Source organism: Puntigrus tetrazona, chromosome 4 (genome assembly GCF_018831695.1).
Source record: "Puntigrus tetrazona isolate hp1 chromosome 4, ASM1883169v1, whole genome shotgun sequence".
NCBI classification, from domain to species: Eukaryota; Metazoa; Chordata; class Actinopteri; order Cypriniformes; family Cyprinidae; genus Puntigrus; species Puntigrus tetrazona.
Window position 1 is genome coordinate 5,309,258 of NC_056702.1, and position 16,697 is coordinate 5,325,954.

General features: G+C 38.9%; 1 protein-coding gene across 2 annotated transcripts in view; it reads left to right on the forward strand.

Annotated features, from left to right (window-relative positions):
* Nucleotides 1-16,697, forward strand: part of sema3aa (sema domain, immunoglobulin domain (Ig), short basic domain, secreted, (semaphorin) 3Aa) — an 88,469-nt gene that overhangs the window by 52,854 nt on the left and 18,918 nt on the right. Inside the window, exon 1 of one of the 2 annotated variants that reach the window (XM_043236732.1) lies at nucleotides 4,767-5,654. The exons of the other annotated variant lie outside the window; for it this stretch is intronic. Coding sequence (XP_043092667.1) covers nucleotides 5,543-5,654 — 112 coding nt within the window. The 5' untranslated portion in view covers nucleotides 4,767-5,542. Of the gene's footprint in view, nucleotides 1-4,766; nucleotides 5,655-16,697 lie in introns of those variants that run through there. 2 annotated transcript variants of the gene reach the window in all.

A 16,697-nucleotide genomic window follows, 5' to 3' on the forward strand; every position in this document is an offset into this window, starting at 1 on the left:
CAGAATAATTAGCTCAAGTATCAGACTAGGTCACACTTTATTTTTATAGTCCACTTTATACATTCTACTAACTGTAAGTAACTCTTTAGTAGATTTCTTAGGGTAGCTTTAAGGTTAGTAGAATGTATAAAGTGAAGTTGACAAAGTTTCTTGTAGTATGTTGTATGTTGTGGACCCATCAAAAGTTTTTGAAGATATTAAGCAGACAGTCTACTAATATAATTATTAGTCTAGTTCTTGCTAGTTGACATGTAGTTGCAATGTTGCTTACTAGTAAAATGTCTAGAGTGATTTGTCGATAAACAAAGCGTTACCTCAGGCAACGTTGGTTGTTTTTTGGTTTTATGATTCATTAAAAAGAACCAGTTGATAAAAGTAATTTGTTTTGGAATCAGACTACATTTTTGGGGCTATGGTTTTGATTCACTAGGAATAATTTGTTTATCGGACTACGCTGACTTTGCAGTGTGTTTTTCATTTGCAAAAAAGAACCAGAATAACTTGTTTGAGAATCAGTCTACACTGGTTGAACTGTATCTTTCTGATTCACTAATAGTAGATCAAAAGCATTTAGTATAACGGGTGTTTATACCGTGACATTACCAACTGATACCATCACTTTGTCATGGTACGACCACTTTATGCCACTTTAAGGTACTTTTTTAAAATTTAATATATCTTTTTTAGCATCAGTATTTTGCTTGGTTAACTGACAGCCCCAGAAATCCAAAGTGAATGAGATCCAGGTGCTCAGAGCCTTTCCGTTTGCACTTATTTTAACTTGAGAATCTCCCACGCCAAACTACACGGCGATATATCTCAACCTCATCCTGCTGCCTGCCACTCACATTACATCACCTGTAAGACAAGCCCAGGCACTGTCAGACTTTATGAATCAGATGAAAGTTTTTTTTCTTCTTCTTCTTCTCTTTCTTCCTCTGTTCTGCTCTGTAAATCACTCCTGTAATCCGAAGACCCCAGTGATGCACCGCTGGAACGGATGCATCTGTGGCAAAGACGCTGCGGGATGCTTCCTCAACGCTGATAGACGGGAAGAAATCACTGATAAAACATATTCGGCCTCGTTTCTCAACCCTCACGCTCTTTCGTTGATGTTTTTATGAGGGTGCAATTTTACCCATCACTGCTCGTTTACATTCTGTTCATAAAGTTTGTCTAAAAGATTTAATATCAAAAGCTTTTATGAGAGGGAGGGTGTCGAGGTGGGGGCGAGTGGAGGGTGGGACGGAGGATTATGAAACTTCCTTTTGCCCACTTGGCAAGGTCTGTGACCTCTTTTGTGAAATGAAGGCTGATCTCTGACCTCTGCACCTCCGAGGAAAGAGGAAACACCCCTTTTTCCGAAATGGAAGTGGACAGGAGGTAGTAAACACCCTTGTGTTCTGAGGAAAACGGACAAATTCAGTGCAGCTTCTGTGTGAAGGTCACAATGTTGGAATGAAACACACGCACAGTTTTTAATGTCTTCAAAGTATATGAAAATCCTTTGCATTTTTGCATCTGTTATTGAAGATTAAATCCGAAGCGTAGCAAGGTATCTTCACCTTCATCATCAGCGTTTAGTCTCTCTCATCACCTCCTGTCTCCTCTGCTGGTGTAACACTTCTCTGTTACATCAAGTAATGGAGGACGTGTTTCAAGGGGCTTTGCTGTTCCAGCAGGAATCTCTGGTAAACTGATTATGCTCTGAGCTCTGAGTCTCTTTTTCTGAAGTGTGATGAAGCCCTCGGGTTACTTGCATACTCTCTTGAGAGACAGGCGCTTGTTTTTGGAGCTGTCTGCTGTATTTCTACTTTATAGCTGTCATTACCATGCAAATTCTGTGTCATCCTGTGAAATGCTGAGTGACCCGAGAAGGAGTTCCCTTTTTCTGTAATATTTAGATTGACATTATCTTATTATGTGATTTTATTGCGAGAAAGAAAATGACATTTACCATTTTATTTATCTTGAATTTTCTAATTATTGATAACACTTTAGTATAGGAACCACCAGTTCTCACTATTAACTAGTTGCATGTTAGCATGCCTATTCTTATTACATATTGGCTGTATATTAGTACATGTAAAGCACATATTCTGTGTACTAACTATTAATAAGCATCAAATTAGAAGTTTGAGGCAAAAGTTGTATTTAATGGCTTGTTAAAAGTAAGAACTGGACCTTAACATTTAAGTGTGACTGAATTATTTTAATCTAATTACTTTAATAAAATATTGTATTATTACTCTAATCTAAAATTACTTACTAATCTAAAAAAATCAGTTATATTTAGATTTCACACTACTATTTGACCATGGCGATATAATGGAATAGTATGTGCTTATTTACATTTATTTTAATTAATTCTTTTATGTTATTTTACCTCAATTTGTAAGTCATATCTTTCTATCTATGTATATATCTATCCTAAAACTAGCACTAAAACTGCATTACTTGTGATGTTTGATACACAGAATTCAAGTCTATCAATCTTCAGGCTTGTTGTTCCTGAGCAGATGTGATTTGTATTTTTTTCTGCTCTCTCTCTCTCTTTCTCTCTCTCCTTCGCTGGGCCATGTGTTGATTGAGCAGAACAAGGCATCTGAGCTGTCATCACGGCGAGTGGAGGATGTGGCTGGAGTGGAGACTGACTTCTTATGCCACGCAAACATTACACCTCTCCTCTCTCTCTTTTTCCATCTATCCTTCCTCTCTTCCATCATTCACCTTTCACCTAAACCAAAACTCTTTCAGGAGTCACGGGGGAAGTGCATGTGGTTTACTGATATCTGCTGACTTACTGTACATGATTCAGAGACGTCACTGCTGTGTGTTACTCAGACAGGAAATGCGACCTCTCTAACGGGAAGTTCCTTCTGGTGGAGTAGAACCTTGAACATGGCTGCCAGTTATCATAATACTCATGATAATGACCTCTACAGAACACAGCACAGGAAGGGAAAGGCTAGTTGAATGAGAGAGTGAAGGTTTAATTCATGCAAAGAGGTGTTATCATAATTAAAGCACAAAAAATAGTTTACATGCTGTTTTTTTTTTTCCTTTGTTTTACTGTTTTACATTGTTTTTAATGTTTTATAAGATCCAGTTGATTCAGTTTGTAATTTTATCGTTGCATATTTTTAACTGAAAAATTTGACCGAAATACTTATTCGTTATTGCATCACCAACCGTCACTTATATTGCCTTCCGTCATTCCTTGGAGCAATGAGTGAATACTAGAAGTCACCTTAGTGTCATTGATTTGTACCCGCACACGTGTGCTTCTGCATGTATATACATGCCAGTAATATGAGCATTTGCCTATAGGCCTAGTCGTAAGTGCCAGACAGGTAATTATTTACATTTGTTATCCATACAGTAGATTGCACAAATCATTCCACACCAGCAGGTGTCAAAGACCCATTGCGTTTGCACTAAAGATTACACAAACACTTAGCAAGCCTACATCCTCAACACAAATGGCGTGTTTATCAAAGCCTCCCTGACTGACAGGATCCATTCGCTGTGTTTCGAGGAGGCCGCTCCTCTGCGGATCTCACGTTTCAGAGGCTATATTTACCACTTCGCTACTGACAGGCTGCTGGAAACTAGTTGTCAATGAGCTATCTCGATTTAGAGCATGGCGAGTCGCAATTCATTAAGACATCATTAGTCAGAGCGCCTTGACAAATCCCCTCCACATAGTTCCTGTACAGAAGAGCGACGACCAGAGGAAAACCTCGGCACGGCAGAGCATCTGCTGCGATAGAGAGGATAGAGACCAGGCTGCAGGTGGATGTTTTTAGCTGATGTCTAAGGAGGAGGAGGTGGTGTAGCGTATGTCCATCATCTCTGCAGGTCTATGTGGTGTAAACACCTAAAGAGCATGTTTGGTCGGAAAGGTGATGAGACATTGGCACAGACCCGCTCATGAAAGCAGGAAACACTTATACGCAGACATGCCAAAGGCAATGAGAGATCTCTTTTCTTTTTCTTTCTTTTTTGCTCAATTGCGAGGTTGTGAAATACCTTCACACACTCAGCTGGTGTTTGTGAGGCACTTTTGTCTTTAGCACTCAGGGGCGAAAAATCACACATTAACACCTCTGTCTATCAGAAGCAGAGAGTGAGTGAGTGAGGGGTAGGTTTATTACTAGTAAGTCTCTTCACTTGCTGCGTATTCTAATATAAAGACTGAAGCTGGTTTATGGACACCGAGCAGCAACAATTTTCACAGTGACAAAAAGTGAAATACTATAAAAAAGCTGAGAATTTGTTCTACATTTTGTTAGTTTGTTTGATTGTTTATTGTTACATAAATGATAGATAGATAGATAGATAGATAGATAGATAGATAGATAGATAGATATTTTAATATGTATTTTAAACATGTTCGCTTATTTAATAATAAAATATTTTTTTCCTAAATTTATTTTATTGATCATTTTTTACTGAGAGAGAGCAACCGACTGACCAAGATAATAAAAGTAATAGTGCGAAATCCAAATACAAAAGATTTTTTCTTCTTTAGTTAGACAGATTTAAATAATATTACAATATTCATAGTTGAAAATAATTCGGTCACACTTTAAGGTCAAGGTTACCAATATGATTTGTCTCAAACTTGCCTCCTAATTTGCTGCTTATTAATAGTTAAGTTAGTTATATGTACTAATAAACTGCCTATATGTAATAATAATAGGCACGCTAAAATAATAATATTGTAAATTAGTTTTCATAATATAATTTTAGCTTTCATATTTTAAGTTTTTTTAGTGTTTATTAATCATTACTCAAACACGTAAATCCAGGCGAATGCACAGACATACAGAAATATTGTAGAGCCTCAGAATGCGATGAAATATGATGGTCTGCCAGAAAGCCAAAAAGGAGAGAGCAGGTGGGAAGACAATGCACTGTAGGTGCAGCCTAGAAGCAATGCAGAAAAGAAGGACACAGAGCAGCCAAACCTTTGCAGAAGAGTCTTTCGCATACCTCTCCTTTCAGCTCGACTCGCTCGTCCTCCCCCTTCAGCTGCTCGCCCTCCCTCTCCTCCCCTCCCCTCCTGCGCTCCGGTGGATGGTGTACTGCTCTCTCTCTCTCTCCCTCTCATTCAGGCTGAGCCGTGGACACAAGCAGCAGCAGTCTGTGAGAGAGTGTGTGAGAGCGTGTGTGCGCGAAGCCGGAGCGGAGAGAGAGGGTCTGCCGGATCCCTTACAGAAACTCTACCTCTCCCACAAACACACAATCCCATATACCGGTCCTCCCCACCAGGGTCCGAGAACGCATCCCTGAGGAGTACACATTTACCCCCACGACCAGTGAAACGCCCCCCCCCACATGGAGCCATGTGAACCCTCGTCTCCTGCTTCGCTTGGGATCTGATTTCGGATTGCCTCCTTGGGGAGAAGCTCCAGGCGCTGGATCTTTTGAAGTAAGGAGGGACTCCGAAGATCCCGGCTATCCCAGAGGGAAGCACTTTGCTCTGGGCACTGTGGGCTGCAAGCCCCCCTGGGCTGGAGGCCAGCGCTCCAGCACCATGGATTACCTAGTTGGGATTTTTCTGCTGTTGTGTGGGGTGGCGTTACCTGGAAGAGTTGCACCCCAGCACACCAAAGAGAACGTGCCCAGACTTAAACTCTCCTACAAGGGTAAGTTTTGCAACCAGTCCCATCACCAATGCATACAAGCTTTTTTTTTTTTACATTTTTAAATTCTCATTACGTGTCTTACATCTGTTTACATTCTCAAATTGGACTTTTTTGCCATTATATATATTCGGGCTCCTCCACTGTCACATGAAGTTTCATTTCTGTCTACTTTGTCAGTCTCGCTCACTCTCGTGCATATGATTTAGCCCTGACAGATTGTTTCCATGTGTTCATGTATTGGCTCTTCTATATATTTTTTCCAGTTGCACTGTCCTGTAGCTCTAAACCCTGCTCTGGTACACTGTCATAGATCTTGTGAACTCTTAATGAGGTATACTGGTTAATAAGACTGCATTTGCAGCCAGAAGTCTAATTTCTCATGCCTCCAAATTGATTTTACAGCAATCCGTTAAAGGAATATTTCTGGTTCAATGCATGTTAAGATCAATTGACAGCATGCTGATTAGCAAGCATATAATTCGACGACTCTGTCATTTTCTTAAAATAAAAAGAAAAAATTGTTACAGTGAGGCACTATCAAAGTGAATGGGGTGAATTTTTAAAGTGAACATTTTGTAAGTGAGTAATGAAGACAAGAGCGCTAACACAGATTCGTGTGCTGTAAAGCTATTTTTACAGTCATTTTAGGGTTTATGGTGTTCTATTGTCATGGCAACAAAGTTGTCAAATTAGATGTAACTACACGGAAAAGCTTAGAAAGTGTTTTTTTCCACACTGAAATCATGTTAACTTATGTACATGGTTTGTTTTGTGGCTTTATTAAAACAGTGAGTGTTGTAACATTTTCCGATGTCTCCCTTTTACATCCATTGCAAGTGTCTCTTTTAACCTAGAATTTTGTCTTTTTACATGAAAGGGAGAAACGAGTGGGACGTTTTAGTGCCATAAAACCGCTGTCAGTTCAGCTTGTACTGAAAACTGAAATACCTTTGACTTTACTAGCTTTGTCACAAAGAATTGGCAAACACATTCTAACAAGTATGCATACTCGTACCAGCACTTATAGTGTATTTTAGAGCATTATTCTCTCATACTGTACGGCTTGGGCGATGCTGGCCTCTGTGCGTGAATGGTGGTAACGGCAAACATGTTATTCTCCGGGCTGTGCTATTTTAAAGGAGACAGCGGAGAGATCCAGACTATAGCAGCCTCTTTGTAACCCAGAGCTTTCATCTCTCACGGAAACAAGCGGCAACATTTTTGGCATATTTTGGGCCATTTCCCTTTTTAATGTAAGCTTAGCCGGCTTGCTGTGGTTCTTTGTTCAGGAACATGACCAAAAGTATACGCATCTATGTGTGGCGGTGATCTCTCTCTCCCTCATTTGGTAAATATAGCCTTCTGTTCTGTCAGTGAATCTGCTCTTCTGGTGTGTTGATTGTAAGGTCTGTGTGTGGCATGGGTTTACCCCACCAGGGTCCGTTTAACGCCCTCTCATTTCTTTTATAGAGACAGAGAATGAAGGAGGAGTGAAAAAGACAATTTATTTTTGTCTGAGAATGTGTTGTTAAGAAAGAGCGAGCCAGAGAGCCGAGAGGATTTAATAAACCAATTGTTGCTCCGTGCATCTGCATGTGCTGTTTAACTTTAAGAGACTTTAATATATAAAAGATGCAGGTCCACCTGTGATCAATCACATGCCTCTCTGAGTTAATGCTGTTGTGCTTGGATGGCCCAAAGCATTGTGGGAAAACATCTCTCGTTGCGTCATCACGATGCGTTCCAAACTTATGCCACCTGTGCACTTTATGGATGTTTTTTGGTATGTCGTAATGGATTTGGATTTAGTTGAAGTCAGTAGGCAGATAAAAACACTGCTGCACCGCTATGCAAAATCTCTGCACAATAAGATGCTTTTGCAATAACTTTTTTTACTAAATTGTAAATCTTCTTAAACTGAGATCAAGCCAGACATTTCCGATCATTTTGAAAATTCTGTGTGACGACTGCCGCCTGTCAAATGATAATTGTTGTTTGTGTAACACTTGTGTGAAATAGGATTTCGGACAAATGGGATCTCTAGAGCAGGGCAGCTTTCCAGTGCAATGCCAAAGAAATACGTAAATTGTTTAACGATTATAGCAATTATTTGATAAAATGCCAAATGTCCTCCTATTATTTGTTGAATCTGAACCAAAAGATTTATATGCTTATGTAATGCTTGGTTAGAAAACAGACTATTGTTTTGTATATATTAAGATAAATCTGATCACCAGACACACTGTATAAAGAGTGCAAAAAGCACACAAAAATACAAGATGAAAAAAATAGCATGTACTGGTTAGGTATGTTTTGAAGCTGGTTTGAGCTGGTTTAAGCTGGTTCTGAGCCGGTTATGAGCTGGCCCTGAGCAGGAGCTAGTCGTTTAGGACCTGCTTTTGACCAGCACATGACCAGTTTAAGCCAGCTCAAATCCAGCTCATAACCAGCTCAGGACCGGCTTAAACCAGCTCAAACCAGCTGTCATGCTAACCAGCATATTTAGTTTATTTGTTAGTTTTTTCAGCAGGGTTATAGCATGTAGATGGCAACATATCGGTCAGAAGTCAGCTTTCTACCTCCAAAAATGTACTGACAGCCTTGTAAATGAAAAAGTTTTTAATAATTTTTAATTATTTATTTAATTCTTTTAAATAATTGAAAAAATTTGAGCAAATATTACTACAAAGAATTGTTTTTGATACGGAAATTATGTTGGTCTCATTTTCTGACATGAAATTGCCTGTATTTATATAATATATTGATATAAAACACACACACACACACACACACACACACACACACATATATATATATATATATATATATATATATATATAAAGATCAGTGTCAGTAAAGTCCTTATTACTCTCCACATACTGTAACTTGTACTGTACAGTGACTTGTTTTCCTATTGGATAATTGTGAGTGAGATATGTGTGTGAGACAGAAAATGTGTCTGATGTGTTTTTGGCCAGCAAGATGTGTGAGAATGGAGGCAGGCTTAGATAATTAGACACCTGGCCATGGTGATAGAGCTGTTTTGTGTGTGTGTAATGGAGAGGCATAGTCCACAGGTGCTTGATGGCTCTTTTGATGCTCTGCAGTACGACAGATCGCTGTTCACACCCACACAGTGTCTGAGTGTTAAAACGAGAGAGAGGAAGAGAGGAAAGGATGGAGGAAGAGTGGCAAAGAGGGAGCGGGAGGGGAAGAGAGCGGCTGTTTTAATGAAGGCGGTGGGCAGACAGTAGTTGGCCAGGAGAGGATAGTCGTTAAGTGAAGTGTCATTCATTCTCACTCCCCCTGTGAATGCAGCATAGTAATTAAGCCAAATAAACGCGCAGACATGCTCTCCAGAGACGCACACTCCAACGAGCGCCGAGAAGGGGGACGGCTATCTCGTTCTCACACACACACACACACAGATTTATCATGAGTTGCACATAGAGTTTGCAATTCAGTCGTGCCGCCTCCGGGGAGGCGAGTCGGACGATCGCAGACGGAGAGATTCATCTTAGTTGTTAAACGATGGCCGAGTGATAGATTTTCCTCTTGCTTTCCCCTCCCTGTAATTATACCAGCGCTGTGTCTTCTCTTTACTCCCCTCGTACGCTTTAAACTGCCGTCTGTGAAAATCTCTCTTGTCAGAGCTATCAGCGGCCCGTTCATCTGTCAGTATGGTGTGGGATAGGCCTTCACATGCTTGTCAGATTGCCTTTCGGATCTCAAACTTGTGGTTACGAGGTTGTGAATTCACACTGTAGGATTAGCAGCGGGTTACAGGGTCCATGTGTGCCCAAAACCCCACATAAATACCATCTGAGATGCCAGATTAGGGTGGAGGTGGTCGGTGCATATGAAGACACTGCCCCCTGCAGGTGGCAGAGCGGGGACACACGCCTCTGAGAGGGGGGTCCCTTTGTGAAAAGGGCCGTCCCGCCGTCACACGTTGGTAAAACGGTGCGTCGGGGACTTTAAAGTGCTTGTGAAACAACCTGATAATTACTCACTACAGCGTAATTACCAGGCTTCCCATTTCATTACCCTGCCCCATGGCCTCCTGGGATTGATTGGGATGGGCGACACTGGGACGACGAGAGACTGCGAGTCGTCGGAATTCAGCCTAAATCTTCCGAAATAGACACTCCGCACCCGACCGCACTGGACGCAGACTGGAGGCATCCTATAATAGAGGGCTGTTCGCTGGCTGCCGGGTGAAGTGCAAGCTGGCGCCGGGCCAGGATTTGGGGTGGATGGGAATGATTATATGGAGAGGCTGGGAATGATGTTGGTTTCTCTTTCTCTCACGGCCTCATCTGCATCCGTCTCTTGCCTGTCTGTTTTCACCCTCTTCACCAGAAGTAGACCTCTCTCTTTTTCATTGTCTCAGTCTCGTTCCCCTTCTCTGTCTCTTTTTCTATGTCTTCTCTAATTTCCGCGATGAAGCTACTTTTAAAATATAGTTTTGTTGAGCTACAAGCTACTTTAGATAGTTGTTAAAGAACAAAACTTTTATTTTTGATGCGATTAATCATGATGAACTGTTTGACAGAACTAAATATAATAAAAAAAAAATTCCACACATTTTAGTTACATTTAGTTTTTTTGTTCTGTTTGAATTAGTCACCACAATACAACTAAACTAAACTTAGAGAATTGTGAAGTTTATATGACTGTTAATTATAAAAATTAATAAAACGTTTCTTCATTTGCTGCCATAATAAATTTTTGTCTTCTGCATGTCATGGGCTCCATATTCAACAGCTGAAATTAACTTTTGATTCTTTTATTGACTTTTTAAAATTTTTAAATGACAAAGAATGCTATTATGTGAGTTATTTATTTTTACTGAAACATCTGAATGGGTTGATTCAATAAAAACATCTGTACACATTTGATAGTGTATATTGCTGTCTATAGTGTTCTGTTTCTTGGAAAAGTAGCTTGTTACTGGTAAAGCTTCATCTCTGATTCTATGTGTGTTTATTTTCTGATGTCCTTCCTCTCATTCACTCTCTTGCTCTGTTTTGCTCTGTAAGAAACCTGAAGGTCACCTGAAGTCTTTCTGTCGCATGAATTATTTACTCCGTGGCTGTGGAAGGGCTTCGTCCCTATTAACCTTTTTGCGAATCACATCCTGTTGGCCCTATTAGACATTAGACTGCTTTTAAAGACCCTCAGAAAACACTTGCCTCAGGGATTTGCACATTTGCCGTGGCTTCCTCTTAATAACACACAGTTATTAATAAGCAGGCTGTTTTATTATTCAGATGAAGTGTGTGTTTACACCTGTGTGTCATATGTTGTGTATTAGGTTACTGACTAGATACTGAGTGCAGTGTGTTGGGAAGTGGTGCACCTGTTATTGAATTTCAATGGTGTCCTCAGACAAGCGTTTCCAGACGAGTCAGATTTCGAAAGACTTAAGTGGCTATGGTTATTGGTTTGGGTGTGTGTGCTTTTGTTTGTTAGCGCTGCAGTCACACAAAAAGAAAAAATAAATCATAATTAATCAGTATTTACTTATGGGCTTTTATTCCTAAAGTAGAATTTTTTGGAGGGGTTCCTTTTTATTATTACTTTAAAATCGCGATTAGTCCATAATGAAAGTATTTGTTTACATGATATATTTGTGTATTCTATGTATATTTTATGTCTATATAAATACACACACATTTATATTCATATAAATTTATTAATATACATGCATGTAAATATTTTCATAAAATATGGAGTATGTGTGTGGCTTTATATATACATAAGTATACAAACGCATGTATCATGTAAGCAAAAACTTTTATTTTTAATGCAGTTAATCTCAAATAATCTTAATATATATATATATATATATATATATATATATATATATATATATATATATATATATATATATATATATATATATACTAAACAAGCCTAATGTTTAGTTGACTAGAACTGGTTCTAGACCCTTACAAATGTGCTAAAATGTTTCTAAAAAATGACTAATTGTAAACTCTGATTCAACTGAACATATGAGAAAGTTTTTTCAAATGACTTAAATTAAATTAAAAAGAACCGGTTCCTAAGAATGATTTGCTCACGAGTCTAAAGCGTGCTTGTGAAGACCATGTTTCTGTCAGATCAAGTCAGTATAGTTGAAAGGGGACGTATTTTATCCTCAAAAGCAGGACTGGAAGTGAATAAAAGATCTGTACTAATGTGCAAGTAGCTCTCTCTCAGCACTTTCTCCTCTCTTGGCTATTTGTTTTAATGTCACATTATCTCTGGCTGTCAGTCTCACTCTCTGTACATGTGCTGTGTTTTGTGTGTCATCTGGAGCTGTGGAGAGCGGATTGTGCTTTCTCTGCACGGTCTGTGGCCGGGGGCCAGTTTTAAACAGACTCTGCGGTTCACCCGTCATGTCGCGAGCAGATTCAGGGGTAATTAAACGGTTCCACATACTCTCCCCTCTCTCTGTGGATCAGGGCAACGCAGGAATCTCATGCGGTCGCGCACAAATATTGTGTTGCATTCTGCAACAAAGGACATCAGCGAGAGCGCTGGTTTTCAGTGGCGTGCACAGACAGACTTTCAGGCTTAGAGTGCAACAGAAGAAAGTGCATAAATGCGACCACTGACAACATGACATTTAGATTTTTGGCACAGATGCTTATGTTTTAAGCTCAAAAACTCATTCGGTTTAATTAGGTCTCTTGCATTTTAAAAGAGTTTATTTTTATAAATTAAAACCACTATATTTAAAAGAAACTGCAAAAAGTTCATTTTAAAAGAATAGTTCAGAGAAAATTGTGAAGCCTTGTGATTTATTTTCTTAGCTCTTTGTTTTAGTCCTGTATGATTTTGTTTTCTTTTTGAAAGAGAAAATAGTTTGCAATTCAATTAAAATTAAAGTGCCCTATTATGGTTTATGAAAACCATACTATTATGGTTTCATATTTTGATTGTTGATTGTTCATAGATTAAACTGCATGGAAAGCCGCTAAATGCTTTATAATGTGCATAAATCAAATGATTTGCGCAACGATTCATTTTTCCTAACACCTCCATCTGCAATGATTGGTCAATTTCATTTCCATTTAAGAATAAAAGCAAGTTTTTGAGTCCAGTGCTGCTTTGTTTTCAGCCGATTTGACCTCTCAAAGTGGAATGAATCTGCATTTTCATTTAAAGTGGGCGGGCAATATGCTGATATTTCATTTTCAAAATGACTCGTTTAAACAATTCTGAGTCGACTCTTTCTTTTTAAAGACATCTTTATACACGGTGCACTTTAAAACAGATTTAAAACATTGCAGGATGTTTTCATTCACTGTGTTACACGCTGGATGAAAGGTCATTTTTAAAAATCCATAAAAAGGGGCACTTTAAGAAATTAAATCATTTGGGATTTACATATATCAAAAATGTAAAGCTATCCTTATGGACCGTACACTTTACACCAAGTCTGTACGCACTATATGAGGTCATACATAAACAAAACAAGATGTAATAATATTAACTTTTCAGATTTTTGGGTAGAAGTACCTTTATGGTGTGCACTGTTAAGATATTTTTATGGTGCTTTTTTTTTGTCATTGTCAAGACCGACATTCCCAGACCTCATTTACATGGAAAACAGTTGCCAGAAATATTCTTTAAATATTCATACATATATAACATAATGTGGCGTTAATGATGACACACTGTTAATTTTTGGTTAAATTATTCCTTTAAGCTAAACACATCTATCTTTATAACCGCCATATGCGTCTTGCAGAAAAGCAGACATCGGTCTTTTCCTCACCGCTTGGCTTTGCGAAAGGAAGTTTGAGCCAGTTGGCCGTGACATAAATCAGTTCATACAGAGGCGTCTTTTATTGAAACTAATGTGCATAAAGAAATTTGACACAGTGATTAAGTTTCTTGTTGGTGTCAGTGGAATTAAATGTTGTCCCGCGCTCAGCTGTCAATCTGAGCACGGTTGCTGAGGAAACTTAGCTAAACCTGCGGCTGGTTGCATGCGAGAGCAAGTTAAAATGAAGCGAAACTACAGGCTTATTCATATCCCAGAGCTCGAAGCAATATGCGAAACAGCGTGTTAAGCAAATCTCTGTTTCTAAAATCTAAGTTCTCTCAAGCACAAAACCGACAAGACCGAACCACACACTTAGCCCATTGAGAGAACAGAGAGAAGGAGAACTTTTGCCAAAACCGTGTCACGATCGACAACGTGTGTTTTGAAGCGCGCCATTGTTCTGGCTTAAATAAACAGGTAGCGCCCAAAACCATCTGCAGCACTCTTTCGCTTTTTATTCCTTCTTTCCTCACTTCCCTCGCTCTCCTGGGGCGGCTGGTAGCCCGAGGCAGAGCTAAAGCACAGTGGCAGCAGCATGCACACACATTTTTTCTCATCTCTCAAACACACACACACACACACACACACACACACACAGATGCTGAGATACATGACTGTACACCCTCACCAAAATACAAAACAGACTGTGTATTATTATTTTTACATTTTTACATATTTTTACACTGGTCTGTTCAATCTTAAGTCATGTGGGTTGTGCTGGAAAATACTTTTTACATTTTTGTCCTTTTAATCAGCCTTTATTTTATGCATGTGTCACTTAATTGGTCAGCTAATTGATTAGACGTCATTTATAGAAAGAAAATACTTATATACCTTTTTGTGTATTTTATTTTAACCTCTTATTACTGTGTGTGTGTGTGTGTGTGTGTGTGTGTGTGTGTGTGTGTGTGTATATATATATATATATATATTTTTTTTTTTATTGAATATATTTCCATGTATGTATGTACATGTCTGAGTTCATTGGAAAACTCCCCAAGTTTTTTCATTATTCTCATTATGTTTCATTTTCTCAGTATTATTTATTTAACCAAACAGTTATATTGTTGTTTCGGTTTTGATTTTTTCCATTTTTGCATTGTGTTTCAAGAAGTGTTTTATTTTCAATTCTAAGTTTAGAACTTTAACTCGTGTGTGTTTTTACTTTTTGTTTAGTATTGGTTTTTAGTCTTTGTGCAACAACTATAAGAAACAGAGGCGTATGGATGAAAACGTTGCAGTTTATAAATCAAGCGTATGAGAGAGTTTTGTATGATATATGAAGAGTTGACAGCACACTTCTCAGTCTGCAGACTGAGAAAGAGCGGGAGACATTTGTTAAGCTTCCTTTTTTAAATCTCACACTCCATTTACTCTAAGCTCCTATCCAGGTTGATGTATCTCTGGATAAAGTGTGTGTGTTTGTGTGATCATGGACCATATGACGACTACCTTTTGTGATGGTCTCGCCAAGGCAGCTTTTTAAGAAAAAAAAAAAGTGCCTGGTCTTCAGAGTTCAAGCACCAGTCACTCACTTTGAGCGGGGGAATAGTGAAACTGCCAGACGCAGCCGTCAGATCTTGAGCCAGAATGGCAGGAAAGTGAGGCTTTAGAGAAGTTCACCTAATGGCAGTAATACAGACACTGGCAGAGAAAAAAGAGCTAAGAATAAGAATATCTGGCACACGAAATGATGCAAAGTCTAGATGAGTGAGAAAAATCAGGAGGGAGAGTGAAAAAATAAAAGAAAGATGACATAAAGTCTCTTTCCAGGATGTCCTCTTATGTTCTCTCAGGACTCCCATGAAGTCTGGCAAGAAGGAATCAATGTGGTTTTCTTTTATTCTCCGAATATAATCTACATTTGACTAATAATATTCCTTATTAAAAAATGCAGAAATTCCTTTAGATTCTTCAGTGGTGATTCTTGTACTCAAGAAACTTTACTGTATACAGTACTTGAGTTCCTCATGTTCTTCATGTCCTGGGTTAGATGTATAGATAGAATAGATATTAGATTTATCTTACCCAAGTTTGCTTGTCAATTAATTAAACCGTTCCCTGGGATGCTTGATTCTGATTTGTCAAGTACGATGACAAATCATACTGCTGTCAAATATTTTCGCACAGGGTTTATTACATTTCTGAACCCAGAGAGTCCAATTCTTTTATTTGTTTGGCAACCTTTCATAAGTTTCTACAAGTCTCTTTTGTTCACCAAGGCTGCATTTATTTGATTCAAAAACACAGAAAAAAAAGTAACATGAAAATATTATTGCAATTTAAAATACGTGTTTTCTAGTTTACTGTATTTTAACATTTAATGTATTGCTTGTGATGGAAAAGCTACATTCGTCAGTGTCACACAACTCTTTCAGAAATCATTTTAATATGCAAATTTGCTGTGGATATGTTTCTTCTTATTGTTGAAAACATTTTCTTTCAAGTTTCTTGAAGAATAAAAAGTTTAAAGTAGACTCATAATTATTTATTTATTATTTTTATTTACTTTTAAACGGTAGTGCAAGTTAACCAATGAAATTCTGGTCTTTTTCTCATCCGACCTTGTTTAAATAAACCCATTCAGCGTGACAAAAAGGCCCCTGTATGTTTCTTCTTACATAAAAGAGAACTTACTCAGTATTCTGACTCAGCCGGAGTCTGTCAGACAGGCCTGGCATCCGTTTATATATCTGGATATTGCTTGTGATCGCTTAATGAAAGTCTGGCGTTAGATGCAGAGAAGGAATAGAGCAGGAACGGACAGACTGAACCGTGCCCGTTCGGCACTGGGTCCTGCGGGAACGCTGTTCTACATTTGATATGCAGCGTTATTGACACAGGCAAAGGAAGGATGGTCTGTTTCTCCTTAACGCTTTCCCTCGCTCGCGCTCTCCTCCCACAACCACACAGATGTCCAGAATCTTAGCGGCGAGAAACGCAGATGGCTACTATAGGAGCGGATTGATCTGGGCTCTGGAGAGGAGCTGCAGTCTTTGCATGTCACTGTTGATTATGATTCGTGTGCGTGTTGCAGAGACGTTGCAGAGATGTTGACCTCACCCTCTCCCATGAGCAGATGTTCTGGCCGGTGGCTCCTTTTCCAAAGCCATTTCTCTCTTACACCTCTCCCTTATCATTGTCACTTCATCTCCTCTTCACTTTACTTTTCCCATCAGCCTTCTCTTACTTTCATCCAACCT